The sequence below is a fragment of the Acinonyx jubatus genome, chromosome E1 (genome assembly GCF_027475565.1).
Source record: "Acinonyx jubatus isolate Ajub_Pintada_27869175 chromosome E1, VMU_Ajub_asm_v1.0, whole genome shotgun sequence".
In the NCBI taxonomy this organism is placed as follows: Eukaryota; Metazoa; Chordata; class Mammalia; order Carnivora; family Felidae; genus Acinonyx; species Acinonyx jubatus.
The window spans coordinates 24,616,947-24,633,447 of NC_069397.1; the positions used below are offsets into that span (position 1 = coordinate 24,616,947).

At 37.8% G+C, this 16,501-nt stretch overlaps 1 protein-coding gene across 2 annotated transcripts in view; it reads right to left on the minus strand.

The window, feature by feature from the left end:
- Positions 1–16,501, minus strand: part of USP32 (ubiquitin specific peptidase 32) — a 238,615-nt gene that overhangs the window by 122,470 nt on the left and 99,644 nt on the right. For both annotated transcript variants that reach the window (XM_027034284.2, XM_027034285.2), the window contains exon 3: positions 1,190–1,295. In XM_027034284.2, coding sequence (XP_026890085.1) covers positions 1,190–1,295 — 106 coding nt within the window. The remainder of the gene's footprint in view (positions 1–1,189; positions 1,296–16,501) is intronic.

The following is a 16,501-nucleotide window of genomic DNA, read 5'->3' on the forward strand; positions in this document are numbered from 1 at the left end:
TCTCTCTCTCTCTCTCTCTCTGTTCCTCCCCTGCTCATGCTCATGCTCTGTCTCTGTCTCTCAAAAATAAATAAATGTTAAAAAACAGAAAAAAAGAAGAAAAAAAAAGAAAAGGAAGAAGGTAAATCTGGAGAACAAACAGAGGGTTACTGGAGGGATGTGGGAGGAGGATGGGCTAAATGGGTAAGGGGCATTAAGGAATCTACTCCTGAAATCATTGTTGCACTATATGCTAACTAACATGGATGAAAATTTAAACAATAAAAATAAATTAAAAAATAAAGAAAAGGAAGAAGGAAGAGAGAAAACCCAGCATCTGGTGGCCAAGGGTTAAAACCTAGGAATCTTCAAAGTAAATGGTTTCTTTACTTCTCCTGGGAAATTTTCAATAAAACTTTCACCCCAAAAAGAAACCCTACATTCATTAGTAGCTGCTCTCCATTTTCCTATTCCCTGCCAGCCTCTGGAAATCACTAATCTACTGTGTCTATGCCTCTGCCTAATCTGGACAATTCATATAAATGGAATTACATACCATGTGGCCTACACTTTATGACTGGCATTTATCACTTTAACATAATATTTTCAGGTTCATCCATGTTGCAGCATTAGTACTTTATTCTTTTACTGTTGAGAAGTATTTTACCATATGGAGGTATCACATTTTGTTTATGTTGAATGCAACAGTTGATGGAGAACAGGGTTGTATCCATCTTGCAACTACTGTGCACAGTGCTGCCATGAATACTCTTGTACATTTTTTTTTTTTTAATGAATACATGCTTTCAATTTTGGGGTGAACATACTGGAGTGGAATTCTGGGTCATATGATAACTCGATGTTTAGCAGTTTGAGGAACTACCTAACAATCTTCCAAAGTGATGGTACCATTTTACACTCCCAGCAGCAATATATGAGGGTTTCAACTTTTCCACTGTTCACCAACTCTAATTATTACCTATCTTTCTTATTTTAGTCATCCTGGTAGGTATGAAGTATCTCACTGTAACTTTAATATGTATTTCCCTAATAAGCTTACATTGACCATTTTTTCAAGTGCTTATTAGCTACTTGTGTATCTTCTTTGGAGAAATATCAACTCAAATGCTTTCACTGTCATCAGAATTTTCAGGTAAATTATTCCGCACACAAATGTAGTATTATCATTTTGAGATATTAAAGTACGTACATTTTGCCTTCTCTTCATCTCTGCCTCTTGTAAGAAGGACAAGTCCAACTATTAAGTTATTGAAGTGCAGTCCTTTGGATGTTCCACCAAAAGAACAGTATATCACCTAGGAGAAAATGATAAAGCCAACATTAGAGGTTTCAGTTGTTGAGGAATTTGAGGCTCATATCACCTTTACCAAATCTTGTCTCTATCTCCAAACAAGACTCTGGTAAACTTTAGTAAAATGATGTTATACATCTTGTTAGTGCACTCAGCCAAAAATACACTTTATCTATTCTACTATATATATATATATCACTGGCTCACACACTAACTATTCTTTTTCTTTGGAATCCTTATCAAGGTCAAAGAAGATAAAGGTTCAATAGCCCCAATAATGTGGTAAGAATTTTGTGTAATTACAGAATTTCCTTCAACCTCTGTAAAACTTACATACATTTTGATTTGAAAGATCGACATCTGGGGCCTCTGAGTGGTTCAGTTGGTTAAGCGTCCGACTTCGGCTCAGGTCATGATCTCAAGATTTCTAGGTTCGTGGGTTCAAGCCCTGTGTCGGGCTTTGTGCTGACAGCTGAGAGTCTGGAGCCTGCTTCAGATTCTGTGTCTCCCTCTATCTCTGTCCCTCCCCCACTCATGCTCTGTCTCTGTCACTCAAAAATGAATAAACATTAAAAAAAATTGAAAGACTGACACCCTCTGAATGTTTCAAAATGGAATGACAATCATATTACAATATATAAATACACCAAATTAACACCTTGTATACTTTAAATGTACACAATGTTATATGCCAAATATATTCAATTTTATAAAAGTAAAAAATACAGAAACCCCTCAAGATGTTTTATACACTCTTAGAAAAGAGTATCCTAGTAATCAAAACTAAAAAAGAAAAGCTATGCATAAGAAAGGGACAGCAAAAACAATGACATAAATTCATTCAGTTAGTAATTCTTTATTGAGCGCCTAAGGTGATATTGTGATATAATAAGAAATAAATATTTGGTCTTCCTCCAAGTTTCTGACACAAGAGCTTCTAAAACTCTTTGCTGAATGATATAGGTAAAAGAAGCATCTTTGGTTATTTACCCAATAAGTCCCTTTCATTCATATCTCAGTTTATGCTAATGAAATGACTCTTGGTAGGCCTTTACAAAGCTTCAGAATGTGAGCTGGTAGTCAGAGGAAAAGATGTGATTAGAGGGTTAGAATATTCAGCAGCACTTCCCAATCTCCAGGAAGGGAAGGGTGCTGGAGATTTATTTAATCACCAATAGCCAATAAATGGCCAGTGATTTAATCAGCCATGCCTGCATAATGGAACTTCCATGAAAAACCCCTAAACCAGGGGTTGGTGAAGACATCAAGGTGCTAGCAGAGGGGAACACCCAGAGATGGCATGGAAGTTCTGCATACCATCCCCCTCCCTGCCCACCTTCACCCCTTGCCCTTTGTGTCTCTTTCCATTTGGCTGTTACTAAGTTGCAGTCTTTAAAAAAATAAACTGGTAGGGGTGCCTGGGTGGCTCAGTTGGTTAAGCGTCCAACTTCAGCTCAGGTCATGATCTTGCGGTCTGTGAGTTCAAGCCCTGCATCAGGCTCTGTGCTGACGGCGCAGAGCCTGGAGCCTGCTTCAGATTCTGTCTCCATCTCTCTCTGCCACTCCCCTGCTTACACTCTGTCTCTCTCTCTCTCTCAAAAAATAAATAAACATTAAAAAAATTTTTTTTTAAATAAATAGGTAATAATAAGAGGAGGGGCCAAGATGGCAGAACAGCATGGAAGGTTTTTTTTGTCTCTAGGACCTGAAATGCAGCCAGATCATCACTAAACCACCTTGCACACCTAGAAAACTGATTTGAGGACTAATACAACAATCTGCACGACCTGAACCACACAACTGGGCAGGTATCCAGAGTGGAGAGGCGAACTGGGAGAGAAAGAAGCCATTGAGGACAGGGAGCTGTTTTTGCCTGGGGAGAAGAGGCATATGAGGCGGGGGGTGGGGGAATACAGGAAAAGCACCCACCCCTGAAAGCGGCTGGAGAGAAAAAGGAACAGTGGAAACAGCCACAGGGACTAAACAAAAAAGGGAGAAAGGAGAGGGTTTAAATTCCATTAAGACTCTATAAACAGGTGGAGCGCAGAGTCTGAAACTCCACAGCTCAATACCTGGCGGAGCTCTGGTAGGAAGGGGAAATCCCTGGAGGCAGAGTGTGAGGTCTGAGGGGTCCGAGGGCCACACAGGGAGAGGTGGTTCCCCTACTGGGAGGACATTTGGTAGAGGCAGTGTGGCCTCCCCACAGGCAAAGGTCCCAGCAGATCCCTGAGAATGGCCACATTCACTGGTGTCAGAGCCAGGATGTTGAGGGTGAAGCCTGGTGCCAGATGTGTGCCGTGATTTGCCGTAATCCCTGAAATGCTGCTGCTACATGACTGCACAAACTTTTTTCTGGGAAGGGCTGGTGGCTGGCTGCAGTCTCTGGGCATCAGCAGTGGCACGGTCTCCTGAACGTTCCTGGGGGTGGCCAGCACCCAGCCATTGCTGAGAGAGACCCTCCCCCAGAGAATAAGTACAGAAATGAGGGGTTGGGAAACACGGCCCCATCTGAGATAAAACTCAGGAGGGAGGTGCCGCCGGGCAGCCAGATGCCTTGGTCACACACAGTGTAGAAACGGAGAATGGACAGAAGCCAGAGACAAAGAAGGGGTGCTTGACTGCTAGTAGGGAAGAGCACAGAGTTCTGATACTGGAGACTGGGTAGCTGGGTGACTCCATTTTCACCCCTCCCATGCATGCCCCTACACACCTACACCCACAACAATCTACCCCACTAAGCTAAGCAGCACCATCTAGTGGAGAATGGAGCCATTACACTAAGCCCTGCCCAAATGGGCCAACCGCACTCTTGAAGAACACAAGTCTCTCTGCCTGCTTAGTTTGCAGACTATAAAGTGCTTCATAGTTTGACTTCTAGGGGAAACCGGATGTAATTTCAATCATATTTGACTCTGTTTGTTAGTCCAACTATTTAATTTTTTTTCTTTTCTTATTCTTGAATACAGAAAGAGAAAAAAATTATTTTTATTTTCCATTTTTATTAAAAAGATTTTTAATTTTTTTCTACTATATTACTTTTTTGTAAATTTTTTATATTCTATCTTACTTCCATTTCATTTTATTCTATTTTATTGCATTCATTTTCTCAAATGTTTTCCTTTTTCTTTTCTTTCTTTTCTTTTCTTCTCTTTCTCCCTTTTCTCTAATCTATCAAGTTTCTTTCAACAATGAGACCAAAACACACCTACGACCCAGCATTCTTCATTTGATTTTGTTGTTCTTAATTGTTTAATTTTTTTTGTACTTTATTAATTCCTTTTCTTTCTTCAAAATGACAAAACGAAGAAATTCATCCCAAAAGAAAGAACAGGAAGAAATGACAGCCAGGGACTTAATCAACACAGATACAAGCAAGATGTCTGAACCAGAATTGAAAATCACAATAATAAGAAAACAGGCTGGGGTTAAAAACAGACTAGAAACCCTTACTGCAGAGATAAAAGAAGTAAAAGCTAGTCAAAATGAAATAAAAAATGCTACTATTGAGCTGCAATCTCCAATGGGTGCCACCGCAGCAAAGATGGAAGAAACAGAGCAACGTATCCACGATAGAGAGGACAAACTTATGAAGAATAATGAAGCAGAAAAAAAGAGGCACACTAAGGCAAAAGAGCATGATATAAGAAATAGAGAACTCGGTGACTCATTAAAAAGGAATAACATCAGAATCACAGGGGTCCTAGAAGATGAGGAGGGAGAAAAAGGAGTAGAAGGTTTATGTGAGCAAATCATAGTGGAAAACTTTCCTAACCTGGGAAACACAGACATCAAAATCCAGAAAGCAGAGAATGCCCATTAGATTCAACAAAACCAGCCATCAACAAAGCATATTATAGTCAAATTCACAAAATACTCAGGCAAGGAAAGAATCCTGAAAGCAGCAAGGGAAAGAAGTCCTTAACCTATAAGGGAAGATAGATCAGGTCTGCAGCAGACCTATCCACAGAAACTTGGCAGGCCAGAAAGGAGTGGCAGGATATATTCAATGTGCTGAATCGGAAAAACATGCAGCCAAGAATTCTTTATCCAGCAAGGCTGTCATACAAAATAGAAGGAGACTTAAAGAGTTTCCCAGACAAACAAAAATTAAAGGAGTTCATGACCACTCAACCAGCCCTGCAAGAAACTTTAAGGGGGACTCTCTGAGGGAAGAAAAGACAAAAAAAAAAAAAAAAAAAAAAAGACCAAAAGCAACAAAGATCAGAAAGGACCAGAGAACAACACCAGAAACTCCAACTCTACAGGTGACATAACAGCAATAAATTTGTATCTTTCAGTACTCACTCTAAACATCAATGGACTAAACGCTCTAATCAAAAGACACAGGGTAACAATGGATAAGAAACCAAGATCCATCTATATGCTGTTTACAAGAGACCCATTTTAGACCTAAAGACACCTTCAGATTGAAAATAAGGGGATGGAAAACCATCTATCATGTTAATGGCCGCCAAAAGAAAGCCAGAGAAGCCATACTTATATCAGAAAATCTAGATTTTAAAATGAAAACTGTAACAAGGGATGAAGGGCATTATATCATGATTAAGGGGTCTATCCACCAAGATCTAATAATTGTAAACATTTATGCTCCAAATGTGGGTGCAACCAAATATATAAATCAACTAATCACCAACATAAAGAAACTCATTGATAAGAGTAGGGGACTTCAACACTCCACTTCCAACAATGGATGGATCATCTAATCAGAAACTCAACAAGGAAACAATGGCTTTGAATGACACACTGGACCAGATGGACTTAACAGATATATTCCGAACATTTCATCCTAAAGCAGCAGAATATACGTTCTTCTCCACTGCACATGGAATACTCTCCAGAACAGATTACATACTGGGACACAATTCAGCCCTCAACACGTACAAAAAGATGCAGATCACATCATGCATATTTTCAAACCACAACACTACAAAACTCAAAATCAACCACAAGAAAAAAATTTGGAAAGATAACAAATACTTGGAGATTAAAGAACATCCTACTAAGGAATGAATCGGCTAACCAAGAAGTTAAAGAGGGAATTAAAAAGTACATGGAAGCCAAGGAAAAAGATAACACCACAGCCCAAAACCTCTGGGACACAGCAAAGGCGGTCATAAGAGGAAAGCATATAGCAATCCAGGACTTCCTAAAGAAGGAAGAAAGGTCTCAGAAACACAACCTAACCTCATACCTTAAAGAGCTGGAAAAAGAACAGCAAATAAAACCCAAAACCAGCAGAAGGCAGGAAATAATAAAGATTAGGGCAGAAATCAATGCTATTGAAACAAAAACAAAAACAAAAACAAAAACAAAAACAAAACAGTAGAATAGATCAATGAAACCAGAAGCTGGTTCTTTGGAAGAATTAACAAAATTGATAACCCTCAAGTGAGTCTGATCAAAAAGAAAAAGGAAAGGACCCAAACAAATAAAATCAAGAATGAAAGAGGAAAGATCCAACCAACACAGCAGAAATACAAACAATAATAGGAGAATATGAGCAATTATATGCCAATAAAATGGGTAATCTGGAAGAAATAGACAAATTCTTACAAACATATGAACTACCAAAACTGAAACAGGAAGAAATAAAAAATTTGAAGAGACCCACCCATAGCCAGTAAAGAAATTGAATTAGTAATAAAAATCTCCCAGGCGCCTGGGTGGCTCAGTCTGTTGGGTGTCCAACTTCGGCTCAGGTCATGATCTCACAGTACGTGAGTTCAAGCCTCACATCAGGCTCTGTGCTGACAGCTCAGAGACTGGAGCCTGCTTCAAATTCTGTGTCTCCTCTGCCACTCTCTCACTCGTGCTCTCTCTCTCCCTCTCTCTCTCAAAACTAAATAAACATTTAAAAAAAAAGTCTTAAAAAAATTAAATTTAATTTAAAAATCTCCCCCCCCCAAAAAAAGTCCAGGGCTAGATGGCTTTCCAGGGGAATTCTACCCAACATTTAAGGAAGACTTAACACCTATTCTGTTGAAGCTGTTCCAAAAAATAGAAATGGAAGGAAAACTTCCAAACTCATTCTATGAAGCCAGGATTACCTTGATTCCAAAACCAGATAAAGACCCCACTAAAAAGGAGAACTACAGACCAATTTCCCTGATGAACATGGATGCAAAAATTCTCAACAAGATACTAGCCAACTGGACCCAACAGTACATTAAAAGTATTATTCACCATAACAAGTGAGATTTATACATGGGATGCAGGGCTGGTTCAATATCCACAAAACAATCAATGTGATACATCATATCAATAAAAGAAAGAACAAGAACCACATGATCCTCTCAAAAGATGCAGAGAAAGCATTAGGCAAAATACAGCATCCTTTCTTGATAAAAACCCTGAAGAAAATAGGAGTAGAAGGATCATAAAAGCCATATATGAAAGACACACTACTAATCTCATCTTCAATGGGGAAAAACTGAGAGCTTCCCCCTGACATCAGGAACACAACAGGGATGTCCACTCTCACCACTGTTATTCAACACAGTGTTGGAAGTCTTAGCCTCAGCAATCAGACAACACAAAGGAATAAAAAGCATCCAAATAGGCAAGGAGGAAGTCAAACTTTCACTCTTTGCAGACAACATGATACTCTATATGGAAAACCCAAAAGATTACACCAAAAACAGCCAGAACTGATCCATGAATTCAGCAAAGTCGCAGGATATAAAATCAATGCACAGAAATCAGTTGCATTCCTATATACCAATAATGAAGCAACAGAAAGAGAAATCAAGGAATCGGTCCCATTTATAATTGCACCAAAAACTATAAACTACCTAGGAATAAATCTAATCAAAGAGGTGAAAAATCTATACACTGAAAACTACAGAAAGCTTATGAAAGAAATTGAAGATGACACAAAAAATGGAAAAACATTCCATGCTCCTGGATGGGAAGAAAAAATATTGGTAAAATGTCAATACTACCCAAAGCAATCTGCATATTCAAAGCAAACCCTATCAACATAACACCAGCATTCTTCACAGAGCTAGAACAAATAATCCTAAAATTTGTATGGAACCAGAAAAGACCCCGAATCAAGCAATCTTGAAAAAGAAAACCAAAGCTGGAGGCAATCACACTCCTGGACTTCAAGACGTATTACAAAGGTGTAATCAACAAGACAGCATGGTACTGGCACAAAAACAGACACTCATATCAATGGAACAGAATAGAGAACCCAAAAATGGACCCACAAACATATGGACAGCCAATCTTTGACAAAGCAGGAAAGAATATCCAACGGATATTCTTCAGCAAGTGGTGCTGGGAAAACTGGACAGCGACATGCAGAAGAATGAACCTGGACCACTTTCTTACACCATACACAAAAAGAAACTCAAAATGGATTAAAGTCCTAAATGTAAGACAGGAAGCCATCAAAATCCTCGAGGTGAAAGCAGGCAAAAACCTCTCTGATCTTGGCCACAGCAACTTCTTACTCAACATGTCTCCAGAGGCAAGGGAAACAAAAGCAAAAATGCACTATTGGGACCTCATCAAAATAAAAAGGTTCTGCACAGAGAAGGAAACAATCAGCAAACTAAAAGACAATTGACAGAAAGGGAGAAGATATTTGCAACGACATATCAGATAAAGGGTTAGTATCCAAAATCTATAAAGAACTTATCAAACTCAACACCCAAAAAACAAATAATCCAGTGAAGAAATGGGCAAAAGACAGGAATAGACCCTTTTCCAAAGAAGACCTCCACATGGTTCACAGACACATGCAAAAACGCTCAACATCACTCATCATCAGGGAAATACAAATCAAAATCACAATGAGATACCACCTCACACCTGCTACAATGGCTACCATTAACAACTCAGGCAACACCAGACATTGTTAGAGGATACAGAGAAAGGATCTCTTTGCACTGCTGGTGGGAATGCAAACTGGTATAGCCACTCTGGAAAACAGTATGGAGGTTCCTCAAAAAATTAAAAATTGAACTACCCTACGACCCAACAATTGCACTAGGTATTTATCCAAGGGATACAGGTGTGCGGTTTCAAAGGAGAACATGCACCCCAATGTTTATGGCAGCACTATCAACAACAGCCAAAGTATGAAAAGAACCCAAATGTCCATCAATGGAGGAATGGATAAAGAAGATGTGGGGTGTGTGTGTGTGTGTGTGTGTGTGTGTGTGTGTGTAAAGGAATATTACTCGGCAATCAAAAAGAATGAAATTTTACCAGTTGCAAATACGCGGATGGAACTAGAGGGTATTACACTAAGCGAAATTAATCAGTCAGAGAAACACAAATATATGACTTCACGCATATGAGGAATTAAGATACAAAACAGATGAAGATAGGGAAGGGAAGCAAAAATAATATAAAAACAGGGAGGGGGACAAAACATAAGAAACTCTTGAACAAACAGGATTGCTGGAGGGGTTGTGGAAGGGGGGATGGACTAAATGGGTAAGGGGCATTAAGGAATCTATTCCTGAAATCATGGCTGCACTATATGCTAACCTGGATGTAAATTAAAAAGTTAATTAATTAATTAATTTTTTTTAAAAGATGTGGTATATGTACACGATGGAGTATTACTCACCAATCAAAAGAATGAAATCTTGCCATTTGCAATTACGTGGATGGAACTAGAGGGTATTATGCTAAGTAAAATTAGAGAAAGACAGATATCATGACTTCACTCATGAGGAATTTAAGATGCAAAACAGATGAACAGAAGGGAAGGGAAGCAAAAATAATATAAAAACAGGGAGGGGGACAAAACATAAGAGACTCTTAAATGTAGAGAAGAAACAGGTTGCTGGCGGGGTTTTGGGAGAGGGAATGGGCTAAATGGGTAAGGGGCATTAAGGAATTTACTCATGAAATCATGGCTGCACTATATGCTAACTAACTAGGGTTGTAAATTAAAAAATAAATTTATTTAAATAAATAAAGTAAAATAAACTGGTAACAGTAAATAGTGTGCCTTCCGGAATTCTGTGAGCCATCTAGCAAATTGTCAAACCCAAAGAGGAGGTCATGGGAACCCTACATTTATAGCCAACTGGTCAGAAATACAGGACTTGAGACTGGCATATGAAGGAGGGGGCAGAATTGGAGGTCTGCACTAATTCCAGGTACTTATCTCAGAATTGAATCGAAATTATAGGACATCCAGTTGGTGTCCAGAGAGTTGAAAAATTGACTGATATAGGGAAAAACCCCATACATTTGGTGTCAAAAGTGCTGTTGTTTAAAACAAAGTGACCCAGTTTTTACCATGCAGAATTTTTGTCGAAAAATGTATGATTAAGAATAGTTCAAACCCAAAGCAATCTGTAGATTCAATGCAATCCCTATTAAAATACCAAGTATTTATGGGGCGCCTGCATGACTCAGTCGTTTAAGCGTCCAACTTTGGCTCAGGTCATGATCTTGTGGTTTATGGGTTTGAGTCCCGTGTCTGGCTCTGCCTGCTTCAGATTCTGTCTCTCCCCCTCTCTCTCTGCCACTCCACTTGCGCACGCACGCTCTTTCTCTCTCAAAAATAAACATTAAGAAATTTAAAAAAAGAAAGTATTTTGCACTGAACTAGAACAAACAATATTAAATTTGTCTGGAACCAAAAAAGACCCCCAAATAGCCAAAGCGACCTTGTGAAAGAAGAACAAAGCTGACAGTCCCAGATTTCAAGATATACTACAAAACTGTAATAATCAAAACAGTATGGTATTGGCATAAAAATAGGCATATGGATCAATGGAACAGGACAGCCCCAAAATAATAATTGACATTTATGTGGTCAATTAATTTATGACAAAAGAGGCAAGAATGCACAATGAGAAAAGTCAGCCTCTTCAATAAATGGTGCTGGGAAACCTGGACAGCTACAGCTTTTGGCTATTTACCCAAAGAAAATGAAAGCATTAATTTGAAAAAATACATGCACCCTTATGCTTACTGCAGCATTATTTATAATGGCCAAGATATGGAAGTAACCCAAATGTGGATGCATGGATAAAGATGTGGTTTGTGTACACACACACACACACACACACACACACACACACAGGACTTTTACTCAGCCATAAAAAAGGTATGAGATCTTGCCATTTGCGACAACATGGATAGACCTGGAAGGTATTATGCTAAGTGAAATAAATCAGACAGAGAAAGACAAATCTTGTATGATTTCACTTATATGTGGAATCTAAACAAACAAAAAGCAAAAAACAGACCCACAGATATAAAGAAATGAAGGCTGCCAGAGGGGAGAGGGTGTGAGGATCAGCAAAATGGGTGAAGGGGAGTGGGAGATACAGGCTTCTAGTTATAGAATGAATAAGTCGCAGAGATAAAAGATGCAGTATATGGAATATACTGGTCATTGGTATTGTATAGTGACTGACGGTAGTTACACTTGTATAGAGCATAGCATAATGTATAGAGAAGTTGAATCACTATGTTGTACACCTAAAACTAATGTAACACAGTATATCAACTATACTTCAATAAAAAAGAATTCAAGAAATAAAACTTACATAGTAATATGAAAAATGAAAATATATATTTATTAAGTGATATTTAAAAATATATTCAATAACACTCTTGACAACTGATGCCAAAAATTATGTATCTCTGGTGCCACTAACAGAAAAGCCTAGCAAAAACTAGTCCAGGGAAATGGTTCCAGATCAAAACATAAAAAACACTTTAAAAAAAACCTTAACAGGGGCACCTGGGTGGCTTAGTTGGTTACACGTCTGACTTCAGCTCAGGTCATGATCTCACCACTCATGAGTTCGAGCCTTGCATCTGGCTTTGTGCTGACAGCTCAGGGCCTGGAGCCTGCTTCCGATTCTGTGTTTCCCACTCTTCGTGTCCCTCTCCTGCTTACCTTCTGTCTCTTTTTTAAAAAACCTTAACAAATATACTTTGTGGAATAACTATTTTCACTTGGTATAACTAAAAATAAACTGCATAAACTGGAGGAAGGTAACAGAAAAAACCTCTATCCCTGAGACAGGGGTAGAAAACATCATAGACCTTTAGATATCCCCTACCATTGGGGAGAGGCAGAATCACTAAGAAGTGGGGATACACTGTCACAGCTTCAAACTGAAACAAAAACATAAAACAGAATGCCTCCCCCCCCAACTAGCACCCTTACCCACTTCCACCACTGTGTTAGCAAACACTGAAGAATAAATAATATCAGTCTACTGCTGGGGAGGGAAGAGCATACAAAGAGACCCTTTCTGAAGTACCATAACAACAAGAAAATAAGATAAAAAGTTGAAGGTAGAGTAAACATTTGAAGAATCCTCTGGCAAATGAGACTCCACCCTAAAAAAGGTAACCCTAGACTTGAATTTGAAGCCTATAGTGAGCTATGGCTAAGTATAGCAATACAAAATACAGCTCAACCACAGATGAGACTGACTCAACTACTCATGCTAAAGGCCTAGCCAGGCATAAATACTATCTTCCTCAGTCTCTACTGTCCAACATAAAACATCCACCTTTCAACCACAAATTATAAGTTACACAAGGAAGCAAGGAAAAACATGAATAGTGAGTTCATTAAAACTTTGGAATGGTTCAATAGTAAACTCAACAGAATCAAGTAATAGATTGTACAAAATGTAACAGAAGGGGAAAAAATGTGTGGGTAGAAAAGAACAAAACAAAATTTAAGAGCTGTAGGATAATCAAATGATTTAACACACATGCAGGTGTAATCCTAGAAGTAAAAGAGAATGGAGCAGAAGAAACATCTGAAGACATAAATGCTGAGAATTTCCCAAAACAAAGACACAGAAGTTGTTCAGACAATAGGTAGGATAAATTATACCTCTAACCCCACCCCCAAACCATATTCAAATAGACAAATCATATTCAAATCATATTCAAACTACTCAGAACCAAAGATAAAAAGAAAATGTTTAAGGCACCCAGAGGAAAAAAGACATACTGTATTGAAACATTTCTCACTGAAAACTAAGTAAGCCAGAAGACAGTCAAGTGACAAGTTTACAACACCAAGAAGAAAAACCGGAATCCTATACCCAGAGAAAATATCTTTCAAAAAGAAAGGTCAAATAGACTTTTCCAAGAAATGAAAACAAATAAGTCATTACCAGCAAACCTGCACCACATAAAAGGGGGAAAGAGTACTTTAGGTGGAAGGAAATCGAATACCAAACCAGACACATGTATGTACACAAAGGAAAAAGAATAAGGAACAACATAAATGAAGGTACACAGAAAATATAGTTGTTCTCTTATTTTTAACTTCTCTAAAAGATAATTGGCTGCCTAAAAGCATAACAGTAAAAATTTAATGTGTTTATAGCGTATGTTAAATTAATACACATGACAGTAGCAAAGATGGGAGAAAGGAACTTAATACACACTGTTGTATACTACAGGTAAAATGCTATATCACGTATCTCAATCTTTATATTGCCAGTCAGTAAGAAGCTACTTTATCATAGCACTACAGTGTTTAACCCAACACTAACTCCATTAATAAATTATTTTTATAATAATATAAACAATAGCCAACACTTAAGTGCTGGAAAATACTGGTACCTCACTCCCAAAATATAAGAACAGTGATAACTTTCCCAAACCACCAAGTTCAAAAGTTCATCTGACAGATGAGGAAAAGAGGCCCAGGAAAATCACCATATTTTCTGAATTCTAAGACATATATGTATTTTCCAGCATTTTTAATGTTCCAGAAATCATGACGCATCCAACACATCTAATGTGTAATATCTTTCTTCATCCCCAAAAAATTATTTCTAAAGCAATAGTTACATTACAACTGACAATGCTTTAACATTTATGAAATACTAAGTGCCTTGGTCATTACCTCAGCTTTGTTTTTAGGATTGGTGAGAGGGGGTGTGCAAAGGATAGCAAGGATATTTTGACGCTACTTTTAAAAAAAAGCACGTGTTTGTTATTATTGTAACTGGTTACAAGATCTTTATTTAAAAATCTCTTTGGCGATTTTCGGTAGCTATTAAAAAATAAAGAAGAATAAAAAACACTTCTTAAATATTTGGTAGCCATGAATATCCAGACTGAGACCTGTCATACTGTTATACTAATGTGGCATAAAAGTGGTATAAAATTGATGGTTGTGGTAATGATCTCACTAACCCCCTTTCAGATAATGATATCATCCCAGTAAATAATATGATGAGTTCAGAAGAGAGGGAAATTAATCTGCATTTTAAAAGAGAAAGACTTATTCTATAATATATCAAGAGCTCTTAGCATGTAGTTAGAAGATTTTTTTAAAAAGGCAGAGGTACATAGGTCTCCACAGTTAAAGAAAGGTTGTGCTGTGTTTCAACCACTAGTATATGCCCTGATCCTTCTCTTCCACTGTATTTTGGCTACAAGTTACAAAGGTATTCCACTATTCCTTGGGAAAGTAGTAAGGGAAAGTAGTAAGTGATGCAAACTGTTTCATATCACGGCATTTCAAGTGACAGAGACTTGGGTTTGAAGCCAGGCTTTATTAATTTATTGGCTCTATGATCTTAGGCAAATCACTTAACTTCCTGAGCCTTAGTTCTATCCTACTGCATATAGGTGAAGGAAATATGTCACATGTCTTCTCATTCCAGGACTCAGGCTGAAAAGCTGCTCCTGTGTGTAAATGCTATTCTCAGGGCAGAAGACAGAAAGCAGAGCTTGACTCCACTTTGTTAATAAGTAAGAATTAATTCATGATCAATGACCTCATGACTTTTTTCTGATTAAATTCTACTACAGCTTTTAAACTGTGTGATTAATAGTCAATAGAACCAAATAAATATTTTTAATTTTTGCTTCATTTTACATAATTTTCATGAGGATCAATATTTTTCTATTTAAACTTTTAATGAAGATTTGATTCATCAATTAGTTTTACTCCCTTATCAAAATTTTTCTATGTGATCTTTTGAAGATGTTATTTCTTTCAAAACTAATTTTCTCACAACACAGCAGACCTAAATTTGTTAGTGAAGAATTGATTTTTCTGGAAATGCCCAGACAACAACAAACTTATTCTGTGCATTAAAAAAAAGCTGCTATACAGTTTATTCTTAATTTGATATGTAAATATTTTATTATGTATCTCTACAAGATACTTTAAAAATACAACCATACTAACATTACTACACTGAAAACAAAACAAAACAAAAAACAAAACAACACAAAACACAGTTTCCCCCAAATTCTTATGTTGAAACCCAATGTGAGGTGGGATGCTTGGGGGGGGGGGGGGTGGGTGATTAGGTTGTGAAGGTAGAGTCCTCATGAATGAGATTAGTTGCCCTTACAAAAGAGGCCTGGGAGAGCTCCCTGAAGACATAGCAAAGACGGTTATCTAACGAAGCAGGAAGCAAGCCCTCACCAGACATTATAGGTGTGGGCATCTTAATCTTAAACTTCCCAGACTCTAGAACTATAAGAAACCAATTTCTGTTGTTTATAAGCCATTCAGAATATGGCACTGTATTACATCCCAAACAGACGGAGACAAAAACTAACAAAAATTCCTTAGTATCACCAAATATTTAGTCAGTATTCAAGTTTCCCCAATTGTCTCACAACTTTTTTTGCAACTTGTTTGTTCAAATCAGGATCTAAAACATATTATAATTGGTTGCTAGATTCTTAAGTGTCTTAATATGTACATTGTCTTTCTCTCTCTCTCCTTCCTCACAATTTATTTGCTGAAGAAACCAAGACATTGGTCTTGAGTAGTTTCCCAAAGTCTGCATTTTGATGATTCTGTCCTCTGTATTTCCAAGGGCAATGGTAGTCAGTTCCAGAGAACTGATCAAATTTAAACGATATTTTTTGGCAAAAACCATCTCCCAGTTGGTGCACTGTATCTCCATCAGGAGGCACATAATGACTGCTTATCTTAGTATATCTTTATGATATTAGTAGCCATTGATGGTCACTGCCTACATTCACAAATTGATTAAAGGTTAAAAAATGCTGGTAAATATAATTCTACCATTTTTTATTAATTGGCTAGAATACTTTATTTTATTTTATTTTTTATTTTTGTTTTTTGAGAGTGAGAGAGACAGAGCATGAGTGGGGAAGAGGCAGAGAGAGAGGGGGAGGCAGAATCCAGAGCAGGCTCCAGACTCTGAGCTGTCAGCACAGAGCCTGAGGCAGGGCTTG